This window comes from Petromyzon marinus, unplaced genomic scaffold, assembly GCF_048934315.1.
Source record: "Petromyzon marinus isolate PM22_M1 ecotype Great Lakes invasive population unplaced genomic scaffold, UKy_Petmar_22M1.pri1.0 PM_G_Scaffold_101, whole genome shotgun sequence".
Taxonomy (NCBI): Eukaryota; Metazoa; Chordata; class Hyperoartia; order Petromyzontiformes; family Petromyzontidae; genus Petromyzon; species Petromyzon marinus.
In genome coordinates, this window is record NW_027422653.1 from 371723 (window position 1) to 398991 (window position 27269).

General features: G+C 50.8%; 1 protein-coding gene across 1 annotated transcript in view; it reads right to left on the reverse strand.

Annotated features, from left to right (window-relative positions):
• LOC142908809 (uncharacterized) overlaps positions 1 to 17433 on the reverse strand; it is a 34234-nt gene extending 16801 nt beyond the window's left edge. The window contains exons 1-5 of the mRNA XM_076059425.1: positions 17276 to 17433; positions 15221 to 15306; positions 8250 to 8457; positions 2633 to 3989; positions 220 to 347 (exon numbers count right to left, since the gene is read on the reverse strand). Of these exons, the coding sequence (XP_075915540.1) occupies positions 220 to 347; positions 2633 to 3989; positions 8250 to 8457; positions 15221 to 15298 (1771 nt within the window). The 5' untranslated portion in view covers positions 15299 to 15306; positions 17276 to 17433. The remainder of the gene's footprint in view (positions 1 to 219; positions 348 to 2632; positions 3990 to 8249; positions 8458 to 15220; positions 15307 to 17275) is intronic.
• Between the last annotated feature and the right edge of the window lie 9836 nt (positions 17434 to 27269).

Here is a 27269-nt window from a genome sequence, read left to right on the forward strand (position 1 = left end):
ACATTGCCACTAGGGAGACAAAGGCGGTCGGGCGTGGTGCTGGCCACCCACCCCCTCGTGTACCGTTCCGGCCTTCATAGGTGCTCGCTAACAGCACTTGCCCCTACAGTCTGTTAAGGCTATATGGGGGATCTTTGTCTTTGATCTTTGTGTAGGTGTATGTGTGTAGGTGTGTATAGGTGTGTGTGTAGGTGTGTGTGTAGGTGTGTGTGTGTGTACCGAGGGAGCGTGACACGGCCAGGAAGGGGATGTCCTCCGTGGCTGAGCTTTGCTGCCCAGGGCCGCAGCGAGCCACAAGGGGCCTCCTCCAGGCCACACGGCAAGGCCCCCCTGGCTTCCTCATCACCCTGGTGGGCAGACACACAAAGACAAAGATCCCCCCGTGTAGCCTTAACAGACTGTACGGGCAAGTGCTGTTAGCGAGCACACACAAAGACAAAGATCCCCCGTGTAGCCTGTAACAGACTGTAGGGGCAAGTGCTGTTAGCGAGCACACACAAAGACAAAGATCCCCCGTGTAGCCTGTAACAGACTGTAGGGGCAAGTGCTGTTAGCGAGCAGCACCTACGGAGGCCGGAACGGTACACGAGGGGGTGGGTGCCCAGCACCACGCCCGGCCGCCTTTGTTTCCCTAGTGGCGATGTTTACACACCGTACCAGGTATTCATTTGAGGCTTAGTTGACCTAGGGGAGGCCCTGGACCGGTTCAGATAATTGTGACTGGTGTTGGCTGTGAGCGGGAATCGAACCCGGGTCATCAGGTTCGTAGCACAGCGCGCTAACCACTAAACTACTCCTCCCCATACACCCATACACAACAACAACAACAACAACCGCTATTCGCCACTAAGTGGCAGTGACGTCACCACGACGCTTGTGCCAGGCTATGTGCACCCTGAGGCCACGTGAAGTGTCGAACGCCCGCTGGCAGGAGGTCACGGGGCAGACCCAGGTGCCACGGGTCGACTGACTGAGATGACTGGCTGATGCACCACCTGTGCCCCCTACTGTGCCAACCTGCTGTGCTTTAGCCACCCGGCGCTCCGCTCGCTGTTGTGAGCGTCGCTCCTCCGCCCTCCGTTGTTGTTGGAGGGCGACTGCCTCCAACTGCCCAGTAGCATCCTTCACGAGCCTCCTCCACAGAGGCCGATCTTGACACCGCTGGTACCAGTCATCGGCAAGTCCACTCAGCTCCACGTCCTCCTGTACCACATCACTCCATCTCTTCTCTAGCCCGTGCCGCGCCCGCTTAGCCCCCTCAATCCGGCCAAACAAAAGCTGTTTCGGCATGCGGTGGCTGGGTATGCGGGCTACATGACCCAGCCATCGCAGCCTTGCCTGCCGGAGGAGCTCACCGATGGGACCCTGCCCAGATCTTTCAAGGATTTGTGAGCTCCTCACACAATCCAGTCTGGTTAAACCCAGGATGGATCGTAGGCAGGCCAGCCTAAATGTTTCTAACCGGCGAAGATGTTCCATTAGGGGGGTCCACGTTTCGCAAGCGTAGAGAAGGGAGGGAATGACCGTGGCCGAGAAGACCTGAAGCTTAGTGCGGTGCGACAGACCAGGTAGCTTCCACACAGCGTTACGCAACCGATGAAAAGATATTGCCGCTCGACTGATTCGGAGTGAGACCTCTGCTGTTAAACTGGAGCCAGTTATAAGCACACTGCCCAGGTATGGGAAACTCTCCACTCTCTCCACAACTGCCCCATCACCGATTGGGAGTTGTGGAGGTGGAGTGTCCGATGGTACAAAATACCCAGGCAGGTGCTTAGTTTTGGTGGGGCTGATGGTAAGGCCCCACCTCTTAGTGGCACGCTCCAGTCTCAGCAGCAGCGTCTCCAACTCCTCCTCTGACTGAGCAGCTATTACCAAATCATCAGCATACATAACGTGGTTGAGCAATAGGGAGCCATCCCTTGACCGCACCCGGGCATCGATTAGCCTCCCATTATATCTGTACCATATGGAGATTCCCCCGGTACAGCTATTGAAGGCTTCACGAACTACGCGGTCAAAATAGATGTTAAATAATGTGGGAGCCAGAGGACATCCCTGTCGCACCCCAAGGTGTACAGGGAATGGCTCTGACTCCCAGCCACGTAGTTTTACCCGGGCCCGCTCACCATCATGAAGGTCCTTAATGATCGTGAGCAGAGGGTCAGGTACTCCAAAAGCACAAAGAACGACCCAGAGCCCAGGCCTACTGATGGTATCATCAACAACCGCCATTCGCCACTAAGTGGCGGTGACGTCACCACGACGCTTGTGCCAGGCTATGTGCACCCTGAGGCCACGTGAAGTGTCGAACGCCCGCTGGCAGGAGGTCACGGGGCAGACCCAGGTGCCACGGGTCGACTGACTGAGATGACTGGCTGATGGCAAAACAACCCCCTACCTCCTCGCGGTGCCGGACGGGCAACTCTGTCATGGACAGCGCTGTGGGGGGAGATCCAATTTTGATTGGCTCCTCCCCTCATGGCATATGTGTCCACCACAGGGGCTAAACGGGGGCTCTGGACGGGTGCGAGGGGCTGGTAACCCCTCCACCTTCAATTAATTACCACGAAACCACGAATTAAACTGATGGTATCATAGGCACACACACACATACACACGAATGTCTTACCGCCCGCCCAGCCTCTCGATGCGTTCCATCTCCACTGGATCCTCCGGCTTGTGGTCGCGCGTCAACGCCACGGCAAGTAGCGGCACCACCTCGTCCACCACCTCGTCCACCACCTCCTCCTCCACCTCGTCCACCTCCTCATCCACCACCTCGTCCACCTCCTCCACCACCTCGTCCACCTCCACCACCTTGTCCACCTCCTTGTCCACCACCACCTCCTTGTCCACCTCCTCCTCTTCCATCTCGTCCACCACCTCGTCCACCTCCTCCTCCACCTCGTCCACCACCTCCTCCTTGTCCACCTCCTGCCGGGGCGGTGGTGGTTGTGACAGTGGTGGCCATGGTGGTGGTGGTGGTTGTGACAGTGGTGGCCGTGGCGGTGGTTGTAGTGGTGGTGGTGGTGGTTGTGACAGTGGTGGTGGTGGCGGTGGTGATGGTGGTTGTGACAGTGGTGGTGGTGGTGGTTGTGACAGTGGTGGTGGTGGTTGTGACAGAGGTGGTGGCCGTGGTGGTGGTTGTGACAGTGGTGGTGGCCGTGGTGGTGATTGTGACAGTGGTGGTGGTGGTGGTTGTGACAGTGGTGGCCGTGGTGGTGGTTGTGACAGTGGTGGTGGTTGTGACAGTGGTGGTGGTGGTGGTTGTGACAGTGGTGGTTGTGACAGTGGTGGTGGCCGTGGTGGTGGTGGTTGTGACAGTGGTGGTGGTTGTGACAGTGGTGGTGGTGGTGGTTGTGACAGTGGTGGTGGCCGTGGTGGTGATGGTTGTGACAGTGGTGGTGGTGGTTGTGACAGTGGTGGCCGTGGTGGTGGTAGTTGTGACAGTGGTGGTGGTTGTGACAGTGGTGGTGGTGGTTGTGACAGTGGTGGTGGTGGTTGTGACAGTGGTGGTGGTGGTTGTGGTGGTTGTGACAGTGGTGGTTGTGGTTGTAGTTGTGGTGGTTGTGACAGTGGCGGTGGTTGCGGTGTTGCCACGGCTTGGCCGATGGCCGCTATGAAGTCCGCCACGACTTGGCCATGCGTAGGTGGGGTTCCGTCCCAGGCTAGGTGGGCCTTCACAGAAGGGGGGCCCATGTCCGAAGGGGGGTCCGCTGAATAAATGGGGCGCAAGGAAGAAGGGGGGCCCGCTGAATAAATGGGTCGCAGTGAGGAAGGGGGGGCCAATGAATAGACGGGGTGCGTTGAAGGGGGGGGAGGTCCGTCTGCGGGGGTGCCCCCTCCCCGGGGGTGCCGCTGGGCGATGACGGCTCGCGAGTCTCCCACGTGGGCGACGTAGAGCTCGTCACCGCCCCTGATGAGGCAGCAGCAAGCCGTGGTGCCTGCCGTGCTGGGATGGCCCTGCGGTGTGCGCGGCCAGTTAACTGTGGGGGGGGGGGGGGGGGTTAGACAGAGGTGTGGGTGAGTGACTGAGTGGGTGGGTAGGTGGGTGATTGAGTGACTGTGTGAGTGGGTGGGTGAGTAATTGAGTGGGTGGGTGAGTGACTGAGTGGGTGAGTGACTGTGTGGGTGGGTGAGTGATTTAGTGGGTGAGTGACTGTGTGAGTGGGTGGGTGGGTGAGTGACTGAGTAGGTGAGTGAGTGACTGAGTGGGTTAGTGACTGAGTGGGTGGGTGGGTGAGTGATTGAGTGGGTGGGTGGGTGAGTGACTGTGTGAGTGGGTGGGTGAGTGATTGAGTGGGTGGGTGAGTGACTGAGTGGGTTAGTGACTGTGTGGGTGGGTGGGTGGGTGAGTGATTGAGTGGGTGGGTGGATGAGTAAGTGAGTGACTGTGTGAGTGAGTGGGTGGGTGAGTGACTGAGTGGGTGAGTGACTGTGTAATTGGGTGGGTGGGTGAGTGACTGTGTGGGTGGGTGAGTGATTGAGTGGGTGAGTGACTGTGTGAGTGAGTGGGTGGGTGAGTGATTGAGTGGGTGGGTGAATTAGTGGGTGAGTGACTGTGTGAGTGGGTGGGTGGATGGGTGAGTGACTGAGTGGGTGGGTGAGTGACTGAGTGGGTTAGTGACTGTGTGGGTGGGTGGGTGAGTGATTGAGTGGGTGGGTGGGTGAGTGACTGAGTGGGTGAGTGACTGTGTGAGTGAGTGGGTGGGTGAGTGACTGAGTGGGTGAGTGACTGTGTAATTGGGTGGGTGGGTGAGTGACTGTGTGGGTGGGTGGGTGAGTGACTGAGTGGGTGAGTGACTGTGTGGGTGAGTGACTGAGTGGGTGAGTGACTGTGTGGGTGGGTGAGTGACTGAGTGGGTGAGTGACTGTGTGAGTGGGTGGGTGGGTGAGTGATTGAGTGGGTGGGTGAGTGACTGTGTGGGTGGATTAGTGACTGAGTGGGTGAGTGACTGTGTGGGTGGGTGAGTGACTGAGTGGGTGAGTGACTGTGTGAGTGGGTGGGTGAGTGACTGTGTGGGTGGGTTAGTGACTGAGTGGGTGAGTGACTGTGTGAGTGACTGAGTGGGTGAGTGCCTGTGTGAGTGGGTGGGTGGGTCAGTGATTGAGTGGGTGGGTGGTGTGCCAAAAAAACCTCTGGAAGGTAAGATGGACAATTGTTGCTCGGAATTTTATGTTATTAAATTTGTTATAACAAAAATTAAATTGTAAAAGTTTTTTTTGTATTTTGAAACGTTTTACAATTTTCAATGTTATTGAACAAAAATATATCAAATATGAAAAATGTTGCGAGAATCTCTTACACATTAGCCATGGGTGAAATAAATGTATTGTGCAACATTCACTGCCATTAATGCAGTGCTACAGTGAAATGCAGCGAAGTGTTTGATGACATTATTTCTGTCAATATTCCCTGCCATTACATTGAGACAAAATAAAATTAGACTCTGATCAATTTATTGGTAACTCTACCACTTCTCTTTGCTCTTCGTTATTTCCTAAGTAACGTCAGACAGCATCAGCCACACTCACGTTTCTTCACTCTCCGCTATCAAGCAGCATCCATCGGAGAAGATCAAATTCATTATGAGACCTCATTTGCCAGTAACAAGATATAGTAATAGGTTTTACCCTTTTAACTGGCAGAAAAACTGACACCTTTATTCAAGGCATCATGTTTGCAATAACCACAACACAAGCAGTCAAAATGCAAACAAAAGAGACAACTCTGATAATAATATTGGCACTGTCCTTGAATTTTATTGGTCCACACCCGAGACGGTTTTTCTTAGAGCCTTCCCTGATCAACAAATTAAACCAATTTCAATGTTTATTTTGCCTCTATCAGCTACATTTGGCCCCAATCACGCGACAAAATGTTGCGCCTTTTGGCGTCATCATCACCTGGTCTAACACCGCAAGTGTGAGACGTCATCATCATCTGGTCTAACACCGCAAGTGTGAGACGTCATCATCATCTGGTCTAACACCGCAAGTGTGAGACGTCATCATCACCTGGTCTAACACCGCAAGTGTGAGACGTCATCATCATATGGTCTAACACCGTGTGTGTGACGTCATCATCACCTGGTCTAACACCGCAAGTGTGAGACGTCATCATCACCTGGTCTAACACCGCAAGTGTGAGACGTCATCATCATCATCTGGTCTAATACCGCAAGCGTGAGACGTCATCATTACCTGGTCTAACACCGCCTGTGTGAGACGTCATCATCACCTGGTCTAACACTGCGTGTGTGAGACGTCATCATCACCTGGTATAACACCGCAAGTGTGAGACATCATCATCATCTGGTCTAACACTGCGTGTGTGAGACGTCATCATTACCTGGTCTAACACCGCAAGTGTGAGACGTCATCATCACCTGGTCTAACACCGCAAGTGTGAGACGTCATCATCATCACCTGGTCTAACGCTGCAAGTGTGAGACGTCATCATCATCTGGTCTAACATCAGAAGTGTGAGACGTCATCATCATCATCTGGTCTAACACCGCAAGTGTGAGACGTCATCATCATCGCCTGGTCTAACACCGCAAGTGTGAGACGTCATCATCATCTGGTCTAACACACCGCAAGTGTGAGACGTCATCATCATCACCTGGTCTAACACCACAAGTGTGAGACGTCATCATCACCTGGTCTAACGCCGCGTGTGTGACGTCATCATCGTCTGGTCTAACACCGCAAGTGTGAGACGTCATCATCACCTGCTCTAACACCGCAAGTCTGAGACGTCATCATCACCTGGTCTAACACCGCAAGTGTGAGACGTCATCATCATCTAGTCTAACACCACAAGTGTGAGACGTCATCATCACCTGGTCTAACACCGCAAGTGTGAGACGTCATCATCATCTGGTCTAACACCGCAAGTGTGAGACGTCATCATCATCACCTGGTCTAACACCGCGTGTGAGACGAGGCTCTAAGGGAAGCTGTCTCGGGTGTGGACTTATCAATTCCACCGCCAATACATTATCAGAGCTGCCTGTTTTTTGTTTGCATTCCGACCGCAGCTATTGTGCTCAATGCACAAACAATGACTCCTTGTACCCGAAAAACATTGGTGTCAGTTTTGTTGCCAGATGAAAGGGTTAATTTTTTTTTTTATCATATTGTGCTACAGGCAAACGAGGTTCAAATGGTGGAACAAAACGTTAATTTAGTGTAGTGTATAGTGTAATGTAGTGTGTAGTGTAGTGTGTAGTGTAGTGTATAGTAGTGTATAGTGTAGTGTATAGTAGTGTATAGTAGTGTATAGTGTAGTGTATAGTGTAGTGTATAGAAGTGTAGTGTATAGTAGTGTAGTGTATAGTAGTGTATAGTAGTGTAGCGTATAGTAGCGTATAGTAGTGTATAGTGTAGTGTATAGTAGTGTAGTGTATAGTAGTGTATAGTGTAGTGTATAGTAGTGTATAGTAGTGTAGTGTATAGTGTAGTGTATAGTAATGTATAGTAGTGTAGTGTATAGTGTAGTATATAGTGTAGTGTATAGTAGTGTAGTGTATAGTGTAGTGTATAGTGTAGTGTATAGTAGTGTATAGTAGTGTAGTGTATCGTAGTGTAGTGTATAGTGTAGTGTATAGTGTAGTGTATAGTAGTGTGTAGTATATAGTGTAGTGTAGTGTATAGTAGTGTATAGTGTAGTGTATAGTGTAGTGTATAGTAGTGTATAGTAGTGTATAGTGTAGTGTATAGTGTAGCGTATAGTGTAGTGTATAGTAGTGTAGTGTATAGTAGTGTAGTGTATAGTAGTGTAGCGTATAGTAGTGTATAGTAGTGTATAGTGTGGTGTATAGTAGTGTAGTGTATAGTAGTGTATAGTAGTGTATAGTGTAGTGTATAGTAGTGTATAGTAGTGTAGTGTATAGTGTAGTGTATAGTAATGTATAGTAGTGTATAGTGTAGTATATAGTGTAGTGTATAGTAGTGTAGTGTATAGTGTAGTGTATAGTGTAGTGTATAGTAGTGTATAGTAGTGTAGTGTATAGTGTAGTGTATAGTGTAGTGTATAGTAGTGTATAGTGTAGTGTATAGTAGTGTATAGTGTAGTGTATAGTGTAGTGTATAGTGTAGTGTATATAGTAGTGTATAGTAGTGTAGTGTATAGTATAGTAGTGTATAGTGTAGTGTATATAGTAGTGTATAGTAGTGTATAGTGTAGTATAGAGTAAAGTAGTGTATAGTGTAGTGTATAGCGCAGCGCGCGTGAGACCCACCCAGCTCCTCCCACATGGCGCGCTGGCACGCCAGGAAGCCGTCACGGATGGCGTGGCAAACTCCCGCGGGGTCGGCGGCGCCCCACAGCCCGGGCTGGGCGCGGATCGAGGGCCAGAGGCAGCGGCGGGCGAATCGAGCGGCCTGGGGGCCGCCGTGGCCGTCGAACACGGCCAGGAAGATGGCATCCCCGTCGCCCTCGGTGGAGACCTGTGGGCACGGGGCGGCGAGGGGAACGTCACGTGACGCGAGCGGTGCATTGTGGGTCGGTCCTAGGCCTCGACCGGCGACCCGGCGGACAAAGAGGACAAAGATCCCCTGTGCAGCCTTAGCGGACCGTGGAGGCAAGTGCCGTTAGCGAACGGTGCCCGCGATGGCCGCGAGGGCACACGAGGGGGTTGGTGGCCGGCACCACGCCCGGCCGCCTTTGTCTCCCCAGTGGCGATGTTCACGCACCGCACCAGGTACTCGTTTGAGGCCGAATCGACCTAGGGGGAGGCCCAGGACCGGTTGAGATAATCGTCACTGGGCGTTGGCCGTGAGCGGGAATCGAACCCGGGTCGCCAGGTTCATAGTGCAGCGCGCTAACCGCTACACTATCGCTCCCCACACACACAGAGACACACACAGAGACACACACAGAGACACAGAGACACACACACACAGACACACACAGAGACACACAGAGACACACACACAGAGACACACAGACACACACAGACACACACAGAGACACACAGAGACACACACAGACACACACACATACACACAGACACACACAGAGACACACAGACACACACACAGACACACACAGAGACACACAGAGACACACACAGACACACACACAGAGACACACACACAGATACACACACACACAGACACACACACACACAGACACACACACAGAGACACACACACACAGACACACACAGAGACACACACACAGACACACACACAGACACACACACAGAGACACACACAGAGACACACACACACACAGAGACACACACACAGACACACACACAGAGACAAACACAGAGACACACAGAGACACTCACAGACACACACACAGAGACACACACACACAGAGACAACAACAACAACCGCCATTCACCACTAAGTGGCGGTGACGTCACCACGATGCTTGTGCCAGGCTATGTGCACCGTGAGGCCACGTGAAGTGTCGAACGCCCGCTGGCAGGAGGTCACGGGGCAGACCCAGGTGCCACGGGTCGACTGACTGAGATGACTGGCTGATGCACCACCTGTGCCCCCTACTGTGCCAACCTGCTGTGCTTTAGCCACCCGGAGCTCCGCTCGTTGTTCTGAGCGTCGCTCCTCCGCCCTCCGTTGTTGTTGGAGGGCGACTGCCTCCAACTGCCCAGTAGCATCCTTCACGAGCCTCCTCCACAGAGGCCGATCTTGACACCGCTGGTACCAGTCATCGGCAAGTCCACTCAGCTCCACGTCCTCCTGTACCACATTACTCCATCTCTTCTCTAGCCCGTGCCGCGCCCGCTTAGACCCCTCAATCCGGCCAAACAAAAGCTGTTTCGGCATGCGGTGGCTGGGCATGCGGGCTACATGACCCAGCCATCGCAGCCTTGCCTGCCGGAGGAGCTCACCGATGGGATCCTGAACAGATCTTTCAAGGATTTGTGAGCTCCTCACACAATCCAGTCTGGTTAAACCCAGGATGGATCGTAGGCAGGCCAGCCTAAATGTTTCTAACCGGCGAAGATGTTCCATTAGGGGGGTCCACGTTTCGCAAGCGTAGAGAAGGGAGGGAATGACCGTGGACGAGAAGACCTGAAGCTTAGTGCGGAGCGACAGACCAGGTAGCTTCCACACAGCGTTACGCAACCGATGAAAAGATATTGCCGCTCGACTGATTCGGAGTGAGACCTCTGCTGTTAAACTGCAGCCAGTCATAAGCACACTGCCCAGGTATGGGAAACTCTCCACTCTCTCCACAACTGCCCCATCACCGATTGGGAGTTCTGGGGGTGGAGTGTCCGATGGTACGCAATACCCAGGCAGGTGCTTAGTTTTGGTGGGGCTGATGGTAAGGCCCCACCTCTTAGTGGCACGCTCCAGTCTCAGCAGCAGCAGCGTCTCCAACTCCTCCTCTGACTGAGCAGCTATTACCAAATCATCAGCATACATAACGTGGTTGAGCAATAGGGAGACATCCCTTGACCGCACCCGGGCATCGATTAGCCTCCCATTATATCTGTACCATATGGAGATTCCCCCGGTACAGCTATTGAAGGCTTCACGAACTACGTGGTCAAAATAGATGTTAAATAATGTGGGAGCCAGAGGACATCCCTGTCACACCCCAAGGTGTACAGGGAATGGCTCTGACTCCCGGCCACGTAGTTTTACCCGGGCCCGCTCACCATCATGAAGGTCCTTAATGATCGTGAGCAGAGGGTCAGGTACTCCAAAAGCACGAAGAACGACCCAGAGCCCAGGCCTACTGATGGTATCATAGGCCTTGACCAGGTCAATAAAGCAGAGATGTAGGTCTTGTTGGAATTCCCTACACCTCTGCTGTAGCAGACGGACAGAAAATATGGCATCTGTGCAGGACCGCCCTTTCCTGAAACCGGATTGGGGCTCCGCAAGCCTCTCCTCAGCGTGCCTGGCAAGGCGATGCTGAATAATCCTTGCCAGGACCTTTCCAGGCACACTGAGGAGTGAGATGCCCCTGTAGTTGTTACAGTCTGTGCGGTCCCCCTTCTTAAAAAGGGGGACCACCAGGGCATCCTTCCAATCCTGCGGAACCCGTCCAGTGGTCCAGACTGTTGTTATGATGTCATATAGGGCAGTCTGTGCACAAACGCCACCCTCCCTCAGCATTTCGCTTGGGAGATCATCTCTGCCCGCTGCCTTTCCTGGTCTCAGACTCCGGATCGCCTTCAATACTTCCTCAGCAGATGGCACCTCAGCCAGCCACTCACAGGGGGTGACTTCTTCCAATATTTGAGGCACCGCAGCCTCAGCAGGGTCATCCTCACTTTGTGCCACGATGTTTTCCCGGCTGAGGGATTTTCCCTCCCCCAGGACCTCACAGAAATGCTCAGCAAATCTGCAAACCTGTTCCTGGGGGTCGGAGATTGGATCACCGTTTTTTCCCCTAATGATGGTAATAGGTGTGGCGCTGCAGGTTACTTTTTTGATGGAGTTAAATAGAGATTTGTGATCACGGGCCACTGAGGCAGACTCCATCTCCTCAGCAACCCGCGACCACCACCCATCCTTGCAGCGCCTCACGGCTCTCCGAACCTCCGAGCGAAGGCTGCGGTAAGCCTCATTCTCTGACGTGGGATTCTGTAGCCGATGACGGTGGGCCTGTCGCTTTTTCTCAACCATCCTGAACACCTCCTCTGTCAGCCAGGGTCTCTGGGGAGGTCTGGACCGCGTACCCAAAGCAGCCATTGAAGCTGCATGAGTCACAGTCCTAAACCTCGCCCATTTACCCTCGACATCAGGAGTCGGGGACGATGCCAATCCCAGCCGCAAGCGATGATGAAATTCTCGCTTGCAACTTTCATCAGATAACTGAGATCAGGCCACTTTATGTTGGAATGGGGTCCTGGGTGTACACCCACCACCGGAGTGGAAGAATGGCAGGCGCATCTTACAGATGACTAGTCGATGGTCAGAGGGCAGATCAGCTCCACGGTAGGTCCTGGTGTCAAGGACATGGGCTCACATTCGCTGGTCTGTCACTATGTAGTCCAGTAGATGTTCTTGCTTGGACCCGGCATGCATCCATGATGTTGTGTGGATGCGCCGATGCCGGAACTGCGTGTTGGTAATTACAAGCCCATGGGCTTTACAAAAATCTAGCAGCCTCCTACCGTTGTTATTGAGCTGATCTGGCCCATGCCCTCCAATCACTCCAGACCAGGTGCCAGTATCATGACCAACTCGGGCATTGAAGTCACCCAACATGATGACTCTATCCCGAGGGGCCACTTTAGCCAGCACCTGTGACAGGAGGTCATAGAAGGCATCTGACTCATCGGCTTTGCCTGCATCACTCCACGGATGTTCATCTTCGGTGCGGGCATAAGTAACCACGACCACCATTCCTCGCCTCCGGTTGATGGGAAGGCGAGCCCAAAGTAGCCTGGGGCTTACAGCTTCCCAGACCTCGCCGCTACACTCCCACGCCCCCTTCATTCTTTTGTTCAAAAGAAGACCCACACCCTGTTGTTTGGCAGTCTGCTGCCCCGAGTAGAGGACTGTCCACCCCTCATGGTGGCAGGAGCCAGAGCCGGTCCACCGAACCTCCTGAATGCCATATAGATCCAGGCGGTACCGGTCCAGCTCCCGACAGAGGAGTGGCAGCCTCTCCTCTGCAGTGAGCGTTCGAACATTCCACGTGGCCACCCGTAGTGGCTTTTAGTTGTTTCTGGAGTAGCCCCGAGGGTAGGTATTCAATCTCCTGGCTCTGCCAATTGGGGTTTGGCCAGGAGACGTCATAGATGCCTGGCCCCCCGGGGCCTCCGGCACAAGCTTATTAGTTACATATTTCAGTTTAATTCGTGGTAATTAATTGAAGGTGGAGGGGTTACCAGCCCCTCGCACCCATCCAGAGCCCCCGTTTAGCCCCTGTGGTGGACACATATGCCATGAGGGGAGGAGCCAATCAAAATTGGATCTCCCCCCACAGCACTGTCCACGACAGAGTTGCCTGTCCGGCACACAGAGACACAACAACAACAACAACAACCGCCATTCGCCACTAAGTGGCGGTGACGTCACCACGACGCTTGTGCCAGGCTATGTGCACCCTGAGGCCACGTGAAGTGTCGAACGCCCGCTGGCAGGAGGTCACGGGGCAGACCCAGGTGCCACGGGTCGACTGACTGAGATGACTGGCTGATGCACCACCTGTGCCCCCTACTGTGCCAACCTGCTGTGCTTTAGCCACCCGGCGCTCCGCTCGCTGTTGTGAGCGTCGCTCCTCCGCCCTCCGTTGTTGTTGGAGGGCGACTGCCTCCAACTGCCCAGTAGCATCCTTCACGAGCCTCCTCCACAGAGGCCGATCTTGACACCGCTGGTACCAGTCATCGGCAAGTCCACTCAGCTCCACGTCCTCCTGTACCACATCACTCCATCTCTTCTCTAGCCCGTGCCGCGCCCGCTTAGCCCCCTCAATCCGGCCAAACAAAAGCTGTTTCGGCATGCGGTGGCTGGGCATGCGGGCTACATGACCCAGCCATCGCAGCCTTGCCTGCCGGAGGAGCTCACCGATGGGACCCTGCCCAGATCTTTCAAGGATTTGTGAGCTCCTCACACAATCCAGTCTGGTTAAACCCAGGATGGATCGTAGGCAGGCCAGCCTAAATGTTTCTAACCGGCGAAGATGTTCCATTAGGGGGGTCCACGTTTCGCAAGCGTAGAGAAGGGAGGGAATGACCGTGGACGAGAAGACCTGAAGCTTAGTGCGGAGCGACAGACCAGGTAGCTTCCACACAGCGTTACGCAACCGATGAAAAGATATTGCCGCTCGACTGATTCGGAGTGAGACCTCTGCTGTTAAACTGGAGCCAGTCATAAGCACACTGCCCAGGTATGGGAAACTCTCCACTCTCTCCACAACTGCCCCATCACCGATTGGGAGTTGTGGGGGTGGAGTGTCCGATGGTACAAAATACCCAGGCAGGTGCTTAGTTTTGGTGGGGCTGATGGTAAGGCCCCACCTCTTAGTGGCACGCTCGTAGTCTCAGCAGCAGCGTCTCCAACTCCTCCTCTGACTGAGCAGCTATTACCAAGTCATCAGCATACATAACGTGGTTGAGCAATAGGGAGCCATCCCTTGACCGCACCCGGGCATCGATTAGCCTCCCATTATATCTGTACCATATGGAGATTCCCCCGGTACAGCTATTGAAGGCTTCACGAACTATGTGGTCAAAATAGATGTTAAATAATGTGGGAGCCAGAGGACATCCCTGTCGCACCCCAAGGTGTACAGGGAATGGCTCTGACTCCCGGCCACGTAGTTTTACCCGGGCCCGCTCACCATCATGAAGGTCCTTAATGATCGTGAGCAGAGGGTCAGGTACTCCAAAAGCACGAAGAACGACCCAGAGCCCAGGCCTACTGATGGTATCATAGGCCTTGACCAGGTCAATAAAGCAGAGATGTAGGTCTTGTTGGAATTCCCTACACCTCTGCTGTAGCAGACGGACAGAAAATATGGCATCTGTGCAGGACCGCCCTTTCCTGAAACCACATTGGGGCTCCGCAAGCCTCTCCTCAGCGTGCCTGGCAAGGCGATGCTGAATAATCCTTGCCAGGACCTTTCCCGGCACACTGAGGAGTGAGATGCCCCTGTAGTTGTTACAGTCTGTGCGGTCCCCCTTCTTAAAAAGGGGGACCACCAGGGCATCCTTCCAATCCTGCGGAACCCGTCCAGTGGTCCAGACTGTTGTTATGATGTCATATAGGGCAGTCTGTGCACAAACGCCACCCTCCCTCAGCATTTCGCTTGGGAGATCATCTCTGCCCGCTGCCTTTCCTGGTCTCAGACTCCGGATCGCCTTCAATACTTCCTCAGCAGATGGCACCTCAGCCAGCCACTCACAGGGGGTGACTTCATCCAATATTTGAGGCACCGCAGCCTCAGCAGGGTCATCCTCACTTTGTGCCACGATGTTTTCCTGGCTGAGGGATTTTCCCTCCCCCAGGACCTCACAGAAATGCTCAGCAAATCTGCGAACCTGTTCCTGGGGGTCGGAAATTGGATCACCGTTTTTTCCCCTAATGATGGTAATAGGTGTGGCGCTGCAGGTTACTTTTTTGATGGAGTTAAATAGAGATTTGTGATCACGGGCCACTGAGGCACACACACAGACACACACACAGAGACACACACAGACACACACAGAGACACACAGACACACACACACAGACACACACACAGACACACACACACAGAGACTCCGCCCACCTCTGTGATGTCCTCCATGTAGCGCTGCCCCCCACGGTTGGAATCGGCGCTCACGATCAGCTTCAATGGGCTCGACATGGTGCAACCTTAACACACACACAGAGACAGACACATACAGACACACAGAGACACACATACATACACACACAGACACACACACACAGAGACACACACACAGATACACACAGACACACACACACAACAACCTGTGTCTCTATGTGTGTGTGTGTCTGTGTGTGTCTTTGGTGCAACCTTACCCCACACATACACACACAATAACCTGTGTGTGTCTGTGTCTGTGTGTCTGTGTGTGTCTGTGTGTGTGTCTGTGTGTGTGTCTGTGTGTGTGTCTCTGGTGCAACCTCACCCCACACACACACACAACAACCTCTATGTGTCTGTCTCTCTGTGTGTCTGTGTGTGTGTGTCTGTGTGTGTGTGTCTCTGGTGCAACCTCACCCCACACACACAACCACCTCTGTGTGTCTGTGTCTCTTGGGCAACCTCACCCCACACACACAACCTGTGTGTCTGTGTGTGTCTCTGTGTGTCTGTGTGTGTCTCTTGTGCAACCTCACCCCAAACACACACACACAACCTGTGTGTGTGTCTCTGTGTGTCTGTGTGTGTCTGTGTGTGTGTCTCTTGTGCAACCTCACCCCACACACACACAGACACACAACCTGCGTGTCTGTGTATGTCTGTGTGTGTGTAGTCGTGCTCTCAGTGCGGGCTACTCACAACACTGATGACAAATGTCGCCGTGACTACCACGTTTTTGCCGTCGTAAAATGACAGATTAATAATAAACAAAAATTAGGTTAATAATGAAAAATGACAGATTAATAATACACACAAATTAGGTTAATAATGAAAAATGACATATTAATGACAGACTCATAATCAATAATGACAGATTAATAATGAAAACCACAGACTAATCATGGAAAATGACAGATTAATAATAAACAGAAAAGCCTTAAAGCTCTAAGCGTGTTGTGGTGGCAGCAGCAGCAGCAGCAGTGACAAGGCACACCACGTAACGTTGCCGGGGCAAGCCAGGGCAAGCCAGGGCAACACACGCCTCACACCACACACACAGCCTCACACTACACACACACAGCCTCTCATTTACACACCGACCCCCCTGGTTCCATCTGTGGGGGGCTAGTGCCCCCCTCCACACTCCCCATTAGGTGGGGGGGGACTGATCTCCCCCTCCCCACTCCCCACTAGGTGGGGGGGGGGGCTGATCTTCCCCTCCCCCCTCCCCCGCGAGCGGGTGGGGTGACATCAGCACCCCTCCACCCCCCCCACTCGCCGCTGGCGGCTGCTCAGAGTTAATTATTTATTTATACTAAGCCGTTGTGTCAACAGCCAACGGGCGCTGGACGGCCCTCCCCCACCCACGTGACCCCCCCACCCACGCGCGCGACCACCCACGCGCGTGGGTGCGGGCAGCCGTAGTAGGGTAGTTTAATATGCACGCGCTGGGTAAGCAATTAATTAATTAATCTCTGCGCGCGCTCGGTAAGCAATTAATTAATTAATCTCTGCACGCGCTCGGTAAGCAATTAATTAATTAATCTCTGCGCGCTCGCTCACGGTGAAAGTCAAACGTCCCTCTGTTTAATTATTTATTTACGGGTGCCTATGCTGATTAAAGCCACCCACACACACGCACAGCGTGGTACGCCGATCGCTGTCCCACCGCTCTTCACAAAGATCCCCCATATAACCTTAACAGACTGTAGGGGCAAGTGCTGTTAGCGAGCAGCACCTATGAAGGCCGTAACCGCTCTTCACACATGCACACACACGCACAGCGTGGTACGCCGATCGCTGTCCCACCGCTCTTCACACACACGCACACACACACACGCACACACATGCGTCACAAAGTCAGTAGTCTGCGCTAAGATTTATTTCCCGTGTATGTCCCCCTCCAGCCAGCAGCAGCCCTTCCTCCTCTCTCACCTACCCGTCTCAGAGTGCGTCCACCGCCTGAGCCCGAGCCGACCGAACTGACCTCCTTTGTCCGTGTCCGCCGCTCACCTCTGCGGCCGCTGCCGCCGCTGCCCGACGGGACCGAGGGAGATGTTTCTCTCTCTCGCCTTGGGGGACTGTGTCGTCGATCGCTCTCAGCTCCACCCTGCAGGCGTCCCGAGCGCGGACCCTGAGGATGGCTAGCTCCTCTCTCTCTCCGCTGCCGCCGCTCCAGAAGGACTCTGCCACAAATTCTCCCTCCTGCACCACACTTATATATGTAGCAAGCCCCTTAACCCCGCCCCCCAACCCCCTGGGTCATGTGACATCATCCCACTCATCCAATCGAATCCTCTTTGCGGCCGTTAGGAGCGCTCTGGCCGTTGGGGATGGGGGGAGGGGGGAGTCACGTTATCCCCCTGTTGTATATATAGGTGTTATGAAAATTGATGAAAATAATGAGAATTAAATGAAATTTGAAATCAGCATAATTTATCCGAAATTTTGTTGTGTAATTATGCACATAAATTATGCTGATTCGAGAGATAATCGTATTAATTTATGCGAGTGGGCGTGGTTATGATAATGCAGGTCATTATGGATTATAAGGTCGAGCCTCGGTGACGAGGATTGTGTTATGAATTGGAATAACGCAATTAATCGTATGCAGTGACGCAGGCATTGTGAGCGTGAATGAGAGAGAGTCGATTCGACTCTGCTCTTTAATTCCGTATTATCGATAAGGATACGATTACTCTCGATTGAACATTATGAATTATGTGTGTTATGGATTATGTGTGGTGATAGTGTGCTTATGATAGGTCCCCAGGATTCAGATCTCATACACAGAACAATATTATGCAGAATTTCAGGAAGAATCACACACAAACCTTCTGCTTTGATCAATTTTATTTTCTAGCTAACTTTAATTTTTGGATAATATGAAAAATCAATCTCGGGATGTTGGAATTTCAACACAGCGTTAACATGATACCATCACGATTGCGTTGTTTCACCTCGATAGCGGCACCTGTGGTTAATTCCCGACGCGTAACGCAATCGATCAGTTGTTGAGAGAGAGATTAAAAACAAGCGAACTATTCTATCAAAACCTTAACCTTATAATATGCAAACTCGTATTCTTGAATGATTACACAGCACGGCACTCGGTCTTTGATTCGTATCCAATCCTTAACACATTCTGATATGCGAAATTATTATGCTTGAAATCGTCAGCACAGTACCACGGCGATGTTCGTTCATTGATTCATCAACGATTATGCAATTAAAGCGTTCGACTGAAATAATTCTGATTGCCTCATCAACGTAACTCAATGGGTGGCGATGTTTTTCGTTATCAGCTAATAGTTGACGCAGTTATCATGAGTCTTGTATGTTTAATGGGAGGGTTGTTGATTTCTTGCGTTGAGCAAACACCTAGGTTGATTTCCTTGTCAAAAAAAATGTTTATTCGTTGTGTAGCGGTGGGGGAGTGAGAAGGGAGTGTGGGGGAGGGGCATACGAACGACTGCCAGTTTCTGTCCACCGCTGGCTGGATGAGTCAGCACGATGCTCGCCGTCGTCGCGCCGATGGGTGTTGAGTGCGGGGCCGCTGCCCTCTCAGCCCTGGTGACGCGAAGTTGCGTGCTGTAGCACGCTGGTGGCACGCTGTTGGCACGCGCTGGTGCTGGTGGCACGCTGGTGGCGCGCTGTTGGCACGCGCTGGTGCTGATGCTGGTGCTGATGGCACGCTGGTGGCGCGCGCTCCCTCTCCTTGAAGATGCGCGAACACGCCCGTGCTGGTTCGCTGATAGCAGTTTCTCTCCACTGCTGGCTGAGCTGCTGCACGCTCTTGCTTGGCGTTGCTGGCCGCGCTCTTTCTCCTTGAAGATGCGCGAACGCGCCCGTGCTGGTTCGCTGACAGCAGGTTTCCTCCACTGCTGTATGACTCACTTTTGTTGATACATCGCGACTCAGCGATCCTCGCTACTCAGCGAGGCTCGGAGCCAGCCGCTCCATGCGACTGCTCGTCCTGTGGACGTCTTGACTCGCTGATCTGTCTTGACTCTTGACTTAACTTCACTCTTTTGAAAATGCGGCTGACCGTTATATTCAAAGACAATTCTCTCTGCGCAGTGGAAAAGGGGGAGGGGCGGGGTCTGTGTGTGTGAGTTCGTGTGTGTGTGTGTGTACAGATGGCTCCTGCGATAACGATCTGTTTGCCCTGGCGTGAAATTCCTCTCTCGCGCTCTTCGGGAGAGACAACGGTGGTAGGGAGTACCTATCTCTTTATACTTTCGATTTTATATTTCTCAAATACCATTTGGTCCCATGTTCGCCAAGACTCGTGTTTGTAACTACGTCCTCCCGACACCCCTCTCGGGTTACCGAGGTTCGCATTGATATGGAGTTATTAGAAAGAAAAATAATTTTCATCCTGAGTTTAAGAGGTCCGTTTCCAGATTGTTGGAATCCATATCCCTTGGTTCTGTAAGGTTCTATAATGGAATATCGTTTAAGGTTAACACGTTGTTATTATTAATATTATATTGCAATTTTCTTTAAAACTTTGTTTGCCTGGTTGCCGTGTGTGGGGTGGAGTGTGTCTCCTCATCAAACCCGGCTGGCTTTTCCAGATGGCCCCTTGTGATAAGGTGTAATTCCTGCTTCTCCGCGCTGTGAGAGAGACAAAGGTGGTCAGGGTTGCTTGGGATATTGTTTAAACTCTTTCGTAAGTTTGCCCGTTCGCCTCATTCCTTCTCGATAACCTTTGATGTGACTCGGTATTTTGTCTCCAAGCTTTGTTTTAACAGTAAAAGTATTAAAGGTGAAAATCATTTGATAGCGAATTCATTATTGGATAATAATTCACTGATGTATCTGGTGGCCTGGTCTTGATTGGAGTGAGCGCGAGGACCGCTAACTTTAGCTTATTCTTGTTATTGCATTTTAAATTTGAACCGTTGTCTTAATCACAAAGGAAAAAAATATATATGGTTTAACCCGTGGGCGTCCTCGTTTCTGGCTTGCGGAGGGCTTCCCTCTGCGTGACCTCCCTTAGGGCACATCAAACTCTTGTTCATCTGGAGATCTTCGCAGATAGCTGCTAACATCCTCGCCTGGAGAGTTTTATTATTTCTTTATTTTTTAATGGTCTGTTTATGATCGACATCTGGTTTTTCGTGTGCCTGGCTTACGGGTTTTATTGATTATTTTTTTGTTTGTTAAAAATATATATAACGCAAATATTATTGTTAATATCAATTTTGGAAAAGGCACATATACAACAGTTTTGTTTGCATTTTGACTGCAGGTATTATGGTTAATGCAGTGACATGAATCCTTGTAAAAAGGTTTCAGTTTTGTTGCCAGAAAAAAGGGGAAAAACCCCTATTATTATTACAACTTGGCAGGATCTTCCTATGCAAGTCACACGACACTCGGTGAACACAAGTGCAGTAGTAGTAGTAATAAAATGACGAGCTGCATTTCTCCGGGCATGAAGCAATCAGACCCAAGCCGTGCAGATCCGTTCCTGAGAAGGCCATGCCTAGCTCGGTTTTCTCCCCCGGGCCACTGGCTTGACCCCTCCCTTCCGCCCCCCTCCTCGCCATCACGGCGGAGAAGTGATCAGAATTGAAGGTTCAATGCATGTTTGGGGTTAGCCGGTGTTACCCCCCCCCCCCCCCCCGCAAGTTTTCGTTTTTATACGTCGCTTTCGAGATTTTTCGCATTCACTTCTTTGAACGTTGAAAACGCGGATCCGTGAGGCGACATAAAGCGACAGACGCCGTTAGCAAACGCGCATCTTCGCCGTGAAGCCACGAGGCTTTCCGAGGGTCGGGCCCCGCTCAGAGTGGCTGGAGCCCGCCGGCGTTGGCGAAGTGGGCCATGCGGCCCGTGAAATGATGAGCCGAAATTTACTCGGGCAGAGCTCGCGGACTTTCGTGGGAATTTGTGATTTGCGACTGTGCGTTCGTGTCTGAACTGGCCTGCATTATCACCAGCTGTGGTCTCAACAGGGGTTTCCCCCCGGTGTGTAATAAAGTAAACCTGTCAATTCTAGATACCAAGGTTCTTTGCAAACCCACGGGTTTTTATCACAGATTTGTTCACGAGGCAATTCAGATCTACAAACAGACACAATTTCAACCGACAAAATGGTTTCAAATTAAGCAACCATTGGAAAGTTGCTCTAAATCGAACCAAACAATAAACTAATTTTCAATGGTACAGTATATTTTTCAAGTAATGGTACCCCAAACTTTCGCAGCTCTTAAAAATTCCCTTTTCACACCATCAATAGGTAAACTCACCCTCCCCCCCCCCGCGCCAACCGGCATGTGCACCCTCACGTACAACACCTCTATGCTAAGTCGGCCAATCAAATGCTAATTTTTATGCTAATTCCTTTGTCAAGGCACCTTGTTTCCTCGCACACAGCTTAAAGGTTGTGGCCAAAACGTCGTGATTTTTGTTGTTTTATTTTTTACCTACGTGACTTTACCGAATATAACCAAAGAGTATGGATCCCTGCAGTCACGAAAGCTTCAAATCTCTTTAAAGAAACGTTGCTTGATTCCATGAGGCTGAACTTATGTGTGCATTTGGATGCCTTCTCTCAGCGAGTCGGGCAACCACAAAGAGTATAAACCTGTCAACCTAAAATAACCGTCTGTCACGTTAGACGCGGCTTAAAAACGTGCGTTAATGGAGACAAACTTGTACGTAAGTACGTTGAACTTCTTTTGCACCGTATGCAGCCAACCGCGCTAACCAGAGGTGCGGTCGGCTAAATCGCTGCGCGTCGTCCGTGCGGCACAGGGCCCAGTCTACCGCGTGCCGCGGCCTCCCTTCGAGCCGGGAGTCTTCCCGAGCGGCTCCTCCGACGGGAGCGTGCGGCTGTGGGAGGGTGGACCCGACGTCCCCCCGTGCCCACCCTGCGGTGCGGCGGTCAGGCTGCGCTGGACGCCGCCTGGTCCCCCCACAGCCCCACGCTCGCTCGTGGCCGCGCTCGCTCGTGGCCGCGCTCGCCGCGGAGGCTCCACGCGCGCGGGAACTGTCCAGCGGCACGTGCGTCAGGCCGCGTGCACGCCGCAGTGGCCGGGGTGTTAACCACACCTCGCCCGTTACGCAGCTCGCGGTGCGATCCCGAGGCCTGCGTATTTGGAGTTTTGCAGGCCTCACTCTCCGCCTGGTTGCGTGGATTTTTTCTCCGGCTCCTCCGGTTTTTCCCTCCGCACGTAGAAAACATCGCGTCGATTATCTTCACAGTGGAATGAACTTCAGCAGCAGGCCGCGATGCCAAGGAGCGTGAAAGGCAGCAGCGGAGAAGCCGGTCGTCGCCGTGCCGGTTTTCTGTCGACGCCAGAAGCTAGCCGCTATGAGGGCGCTGAAGGCGACGGTCTGTCAGCAGCAGCCACGGCCGGTTCTGGATTCTGGCTCGTTCGGGAGGCAGTTACGGGTCGATGATTGGGGTCAAGTCTAGCGAGCAAAGGCACGATCCATCGGCTTGGAGGTGGGCAGCAAGCGGGACAGCCACGGCTGACAATTACCCCGATGGATTTAACCCTGTATGGTAATATACTCCACATGCATGGGCATACCAAGCACTCGCACCATATATTGATAGAAGTTATGCTGTTTTAAAACGTGGATTCTTGGGGACTTTTTTTGGGCCATCAGCAATCACGACAATTTCCGTCTGCTTATGACAGCGTAACGTGCCGACTTATCCCGAGATCCACAAACAAAAAATATTTAGCGATCCACCCATGAATCACGATCCACGCATTGGCCACCGCTGACCTGCTCGCGCAACAGAATTGTTAACCGGTATAAAGCAGGAGATGTTTTGTGGACCACTCAAAATCCAGGGCCCCGAACGGCAGCCCCGGCTGCCCCTGGCGATTGTTAACGTACAATCCTTTTCACTTCATTCGTAAAATTAAAGATTTTTTGTTAAACAATGGGCAGTGCCACCCGTTCCTGAGTTTGGTGTTTCTTGACTCCAGGGCGGTGCGGAGCGATCCTGAGAGACGTTGGCAGATGCTGAGACACACACCGCGTCGTCCTCTACCCTGTCCGTGCATCGATCCTGAGAGATGCTGAGACACGCACCGCGTCGCCCTATACCCTGACCGTGCATCGATCCTGAGAGACGCTGACAGATGCTGAGACACGCACCGCGTCGCCCTCTACCCTGACCGTGCATGTCTCGACATCTTAAGGCGTGAAAATAATTTCTAGCCAAGGGGGGGGGGGGGTAGGACACCAGTTGGGGGGATGGTTTGACACACAAAGGACGTAGATTTATTTATCCCACATATGCACAAAGTCTTAACAGCTGCAAAAAAACTGTCAATTTGTAATGAACGCCTTTTCAAAGGAGAAGTTTTTCATCAGCAAAGAAATGTCCATAATACAGGTTAACTCTCCAATGAGTGACACTTTTTGACAATACATTCAATGTGTATGTATTATACAGTTTTTCAGTACAAACAATGTTAGAAATAACAATTTTTTTTGGTGTGACATCAAACGTGCAGTGTGCAAATGTGTGACCGTGTGCGTCTATGGATGTCCTTTGTGGTTTCACTTCACGTGGCCTCAACGTGCACATAGCCTGGCACAAGCGCCGTGGTGACGTCACTGCCACTTAGTGGCGAATGGCGGTTCTTGTTGTTGTTGTGTTCTTTGTTTGTACGCGTGGCTCTGGTTCTGTGTCTTTTGATGTCCTTGTCTGTGAGTGCAGAAATTGTGGCACTGTCGGATGTCATCGGTACCATAACGACCTCCCACAATGAGCAAACAGCAGCGATGGGGGAAACGTCGTGAACCCCACCGCACTGCATCATCATACCTCGTGACGTTATACCCTGTGGCAGCTTGTCATTACACTTTGGCTGGGGCCTAGACTTTGACTCAACATTGACAGAAATTATTTACAATGCGTATTTTTATTCTTGGTTCTTTCGGTAAAGTCACCACGTAGAAGGGAAACAATAAAATAATAAAAATCTAAAACAATCAAATGTATCACGACGTTTCGACTGCAACACAAGAAGCAATCATCATCAGGTGTGAAAACCACAGGAATAAATTTGAAAACCACAGCAAGAAAATTTCAAATTGTTCTTGCTGTGGTTTTCACACCTGATGATGATTGCTTCTTGTGTTGCAGTCGAAACGTCGTGAGAATTTTATTGTTTTATATTTTTATTATTTTATTGTTTCCCTTCTACATGGTGACTTTACCGAAAGAACCAAGAATATGAATCCCTGCAGTCACGAAAGCTTTAAATCAAAATTTAATGCATATTTTGTTTTTCTGAACAAAAATACGAGCGTGTTGTGCGTTGAATCCTAGGGTCAGAGTCTATGCCACACGTGCAGTCTCAAGTTACCTATTGACAACTTTTACTCAGCCTACCCTGTCAAATCCCATCCATGTTCACTTTACTGGACTTCACCCAAGCTCGACTGCCAAGGTCTACACAAGTCTCACAATTTATCGATTAAATCGTTTTCGTGACTGCAGGGATTCAACTTCTTGGATTATTTCGGTAAAGTCACCACGTAGAAGGGAAATAATAAAATAAAAATAATATTTGATTATGTTTTATTTGTATTATTTACATAGAAGGGAATTAATAAAATAATAAAAACTAAATCATCTTTTATTATGTTTTATATGTATTACTTATGTAGAAGGGAAATAATAAAATAATAATATTTTTTATTTGTATTACTTATGTAGAAGGGAAATAATAAAATTAAAACAAAATAAAATATTTTTATTGTTTTATAAATTAATAAAAATAAAACAAGATAAAATAATATTTTATTATGTTTTATTTTTATTTTTTACGTAGAAGGGAAATAATAAAGTTAAAACAAAATAAAATAATATTTTTATCGTTTTATAAAATAAAAATAAAACAAAATAAAATAATATTTTATTACGTTTTATAAAGTAATAAAATATAATATTTTATAAAGTTGTATTTTTATTATTGTATTATTTCCCTTTAAGGTGACTGAAAGAACCCACAAGTAGTAGTAGTGGTCTAACAATATTCTATTCACACATCCCACCTGACACAGCAGGTCCATGACTAACACCCTCAGGACGTAGCTGCAAGCCGTAACTGGCCCCGGTGCGCGTGTTGGACAATAGTAATAGGTTTTACCCTTTTAACTGGCACAAAAAACTGACACCTTTATACAAGGCATCATGTCTGCAATAACCACAACACAAGCAGTCAAAATGCAAACAAAAAGACAACTCTGATAATAATATTGGCACTGTCCTTGAATTTGATTGGTCCACACCCGAGACGGCTTTTCTTAGAGCCTAGTCTCCACTGATGTTGGACCAGAAGACGCCAAAAGCTGTACAACACCAGTGGAGACTAGGCTCTAAAGAAAGCCGTCTCGGGTGTGGACCAATCAAATTCAAGGACAGTGAATATTATTATCAGAGTTGTCTTTTTTGTTTGCATTTTGACTGCTTGTGTTGTGGTTATTGCAGACATGATGCCTTGAATAAAGGTGTCAGTTTTTTGTGCCAGTTAAATGGGTAAAACCTATTATTATATCTTGTTACTGGCAAAGGAGGTCTCATAGTGTTGGACAATCTTCCTTTCTCCTCGTTGTGCAAGCATGCCGATGTCTCCATCGCCAACAGCGGGACGGGAAGGGGTGGGACACAATGAGCAAGAGGTGGCGAGTTCCCACCGTCTCAACAAGAAGTGAATGTCACCCGTCGGGGGGGGGGGGGTTTGACGCCGCCACCTGAAAGTAACAACCGTAGCTGCTCGATCTTCTTTGGTCCTTTCGGTAAAGTCACCACCACGTAGAATGAGAATAAAATAATAAATTGATAAAATAAAATAACACAGTAAAAATTCTCACGACGTTTCGGCCACAACACAAGCGGCCTTCATCAGGTGAAGGGACGAGACTGTCTGGAGGACAGCGCTGCAGTGAACACGAGGACAGCGCTGGAGCGAACACGTGTTCGCTCCAGCACTGTCCTCCAGACAGTCTCGTCCCTTCACCTGATGAAGGCCGCTTGTGTTGTGGCCGAAACGTCGTGAGAATATTATTGTGTTATTTTATCAATTTATTATCCTTGCAGTCACGAAAGCTTTAAATCGACAATTTAACTGTAGCTCGAGTTTCATCATCTCGCTCGCTACAAAACCAAACATGCGCTCGTTCTCATCTCTGAATGCGTCGTTTCTTGAATTGCATCATTTCTGCTGTTGCTGCTGCTTGAAATAGAATGGGCTAATGGAGGTTAAGGGGAGGCAGAGTGTGGAACGAGTCGTAATGGGGAATCATGGGAAAAGTGGCACGCTTGGGTCTCCTGTTAATGTCTTTTTCTGAAATAAAGTGGTTGAAATATTTAAAAAATTACCTTTGAAAAATTGACTACACGGGTAAGAAATACACTGCTAGGTGTTTGAGTAGAGTGCAACAATGGTTATTGCTACACTGCCACCCACAAGGTCAGCCCAACAGCCTATAGCACGCCCATGTGTGGTGGACGTCTGCCCAAGATCCAGGCCGAGGCCTGCTTCACTTGCGAGATCGGGCACATTCCGGGGTCATCTAAATACCCAACTCTATGCGGTACACCGTCACACCGAAACCCTATCAGACCGTACCCACACCACGAAGCACACCGCCCGACACCATTACACAACACCGCACCAACATCGCACGACACCACAATGCCGTGCCACCGCAACGGGGCGTTTCACGACAATTTGTGAGCTCCGCCAACACTCGTTTGAGATTATTACAACGATAAGCCCTGTTAAAATTAAACATTGCGTTTTACCAACCTGTCCACGTGACGCGACCGGAACCGCTGACTTACCTGTGACCGAGGGACATGTCTTCACGTTAACGTGCGCTTACTTACAACGTTACCAACGGACAATCTCCACGCAGTCATCGACCCCGGGAAGCCCGCAGGTTGACAAAGTGCCGTCGAAGCAACTCCATGGACGCCTGCCGCTCCCTCTGCAGCTCGTCGCGCGTCCACCAGAGT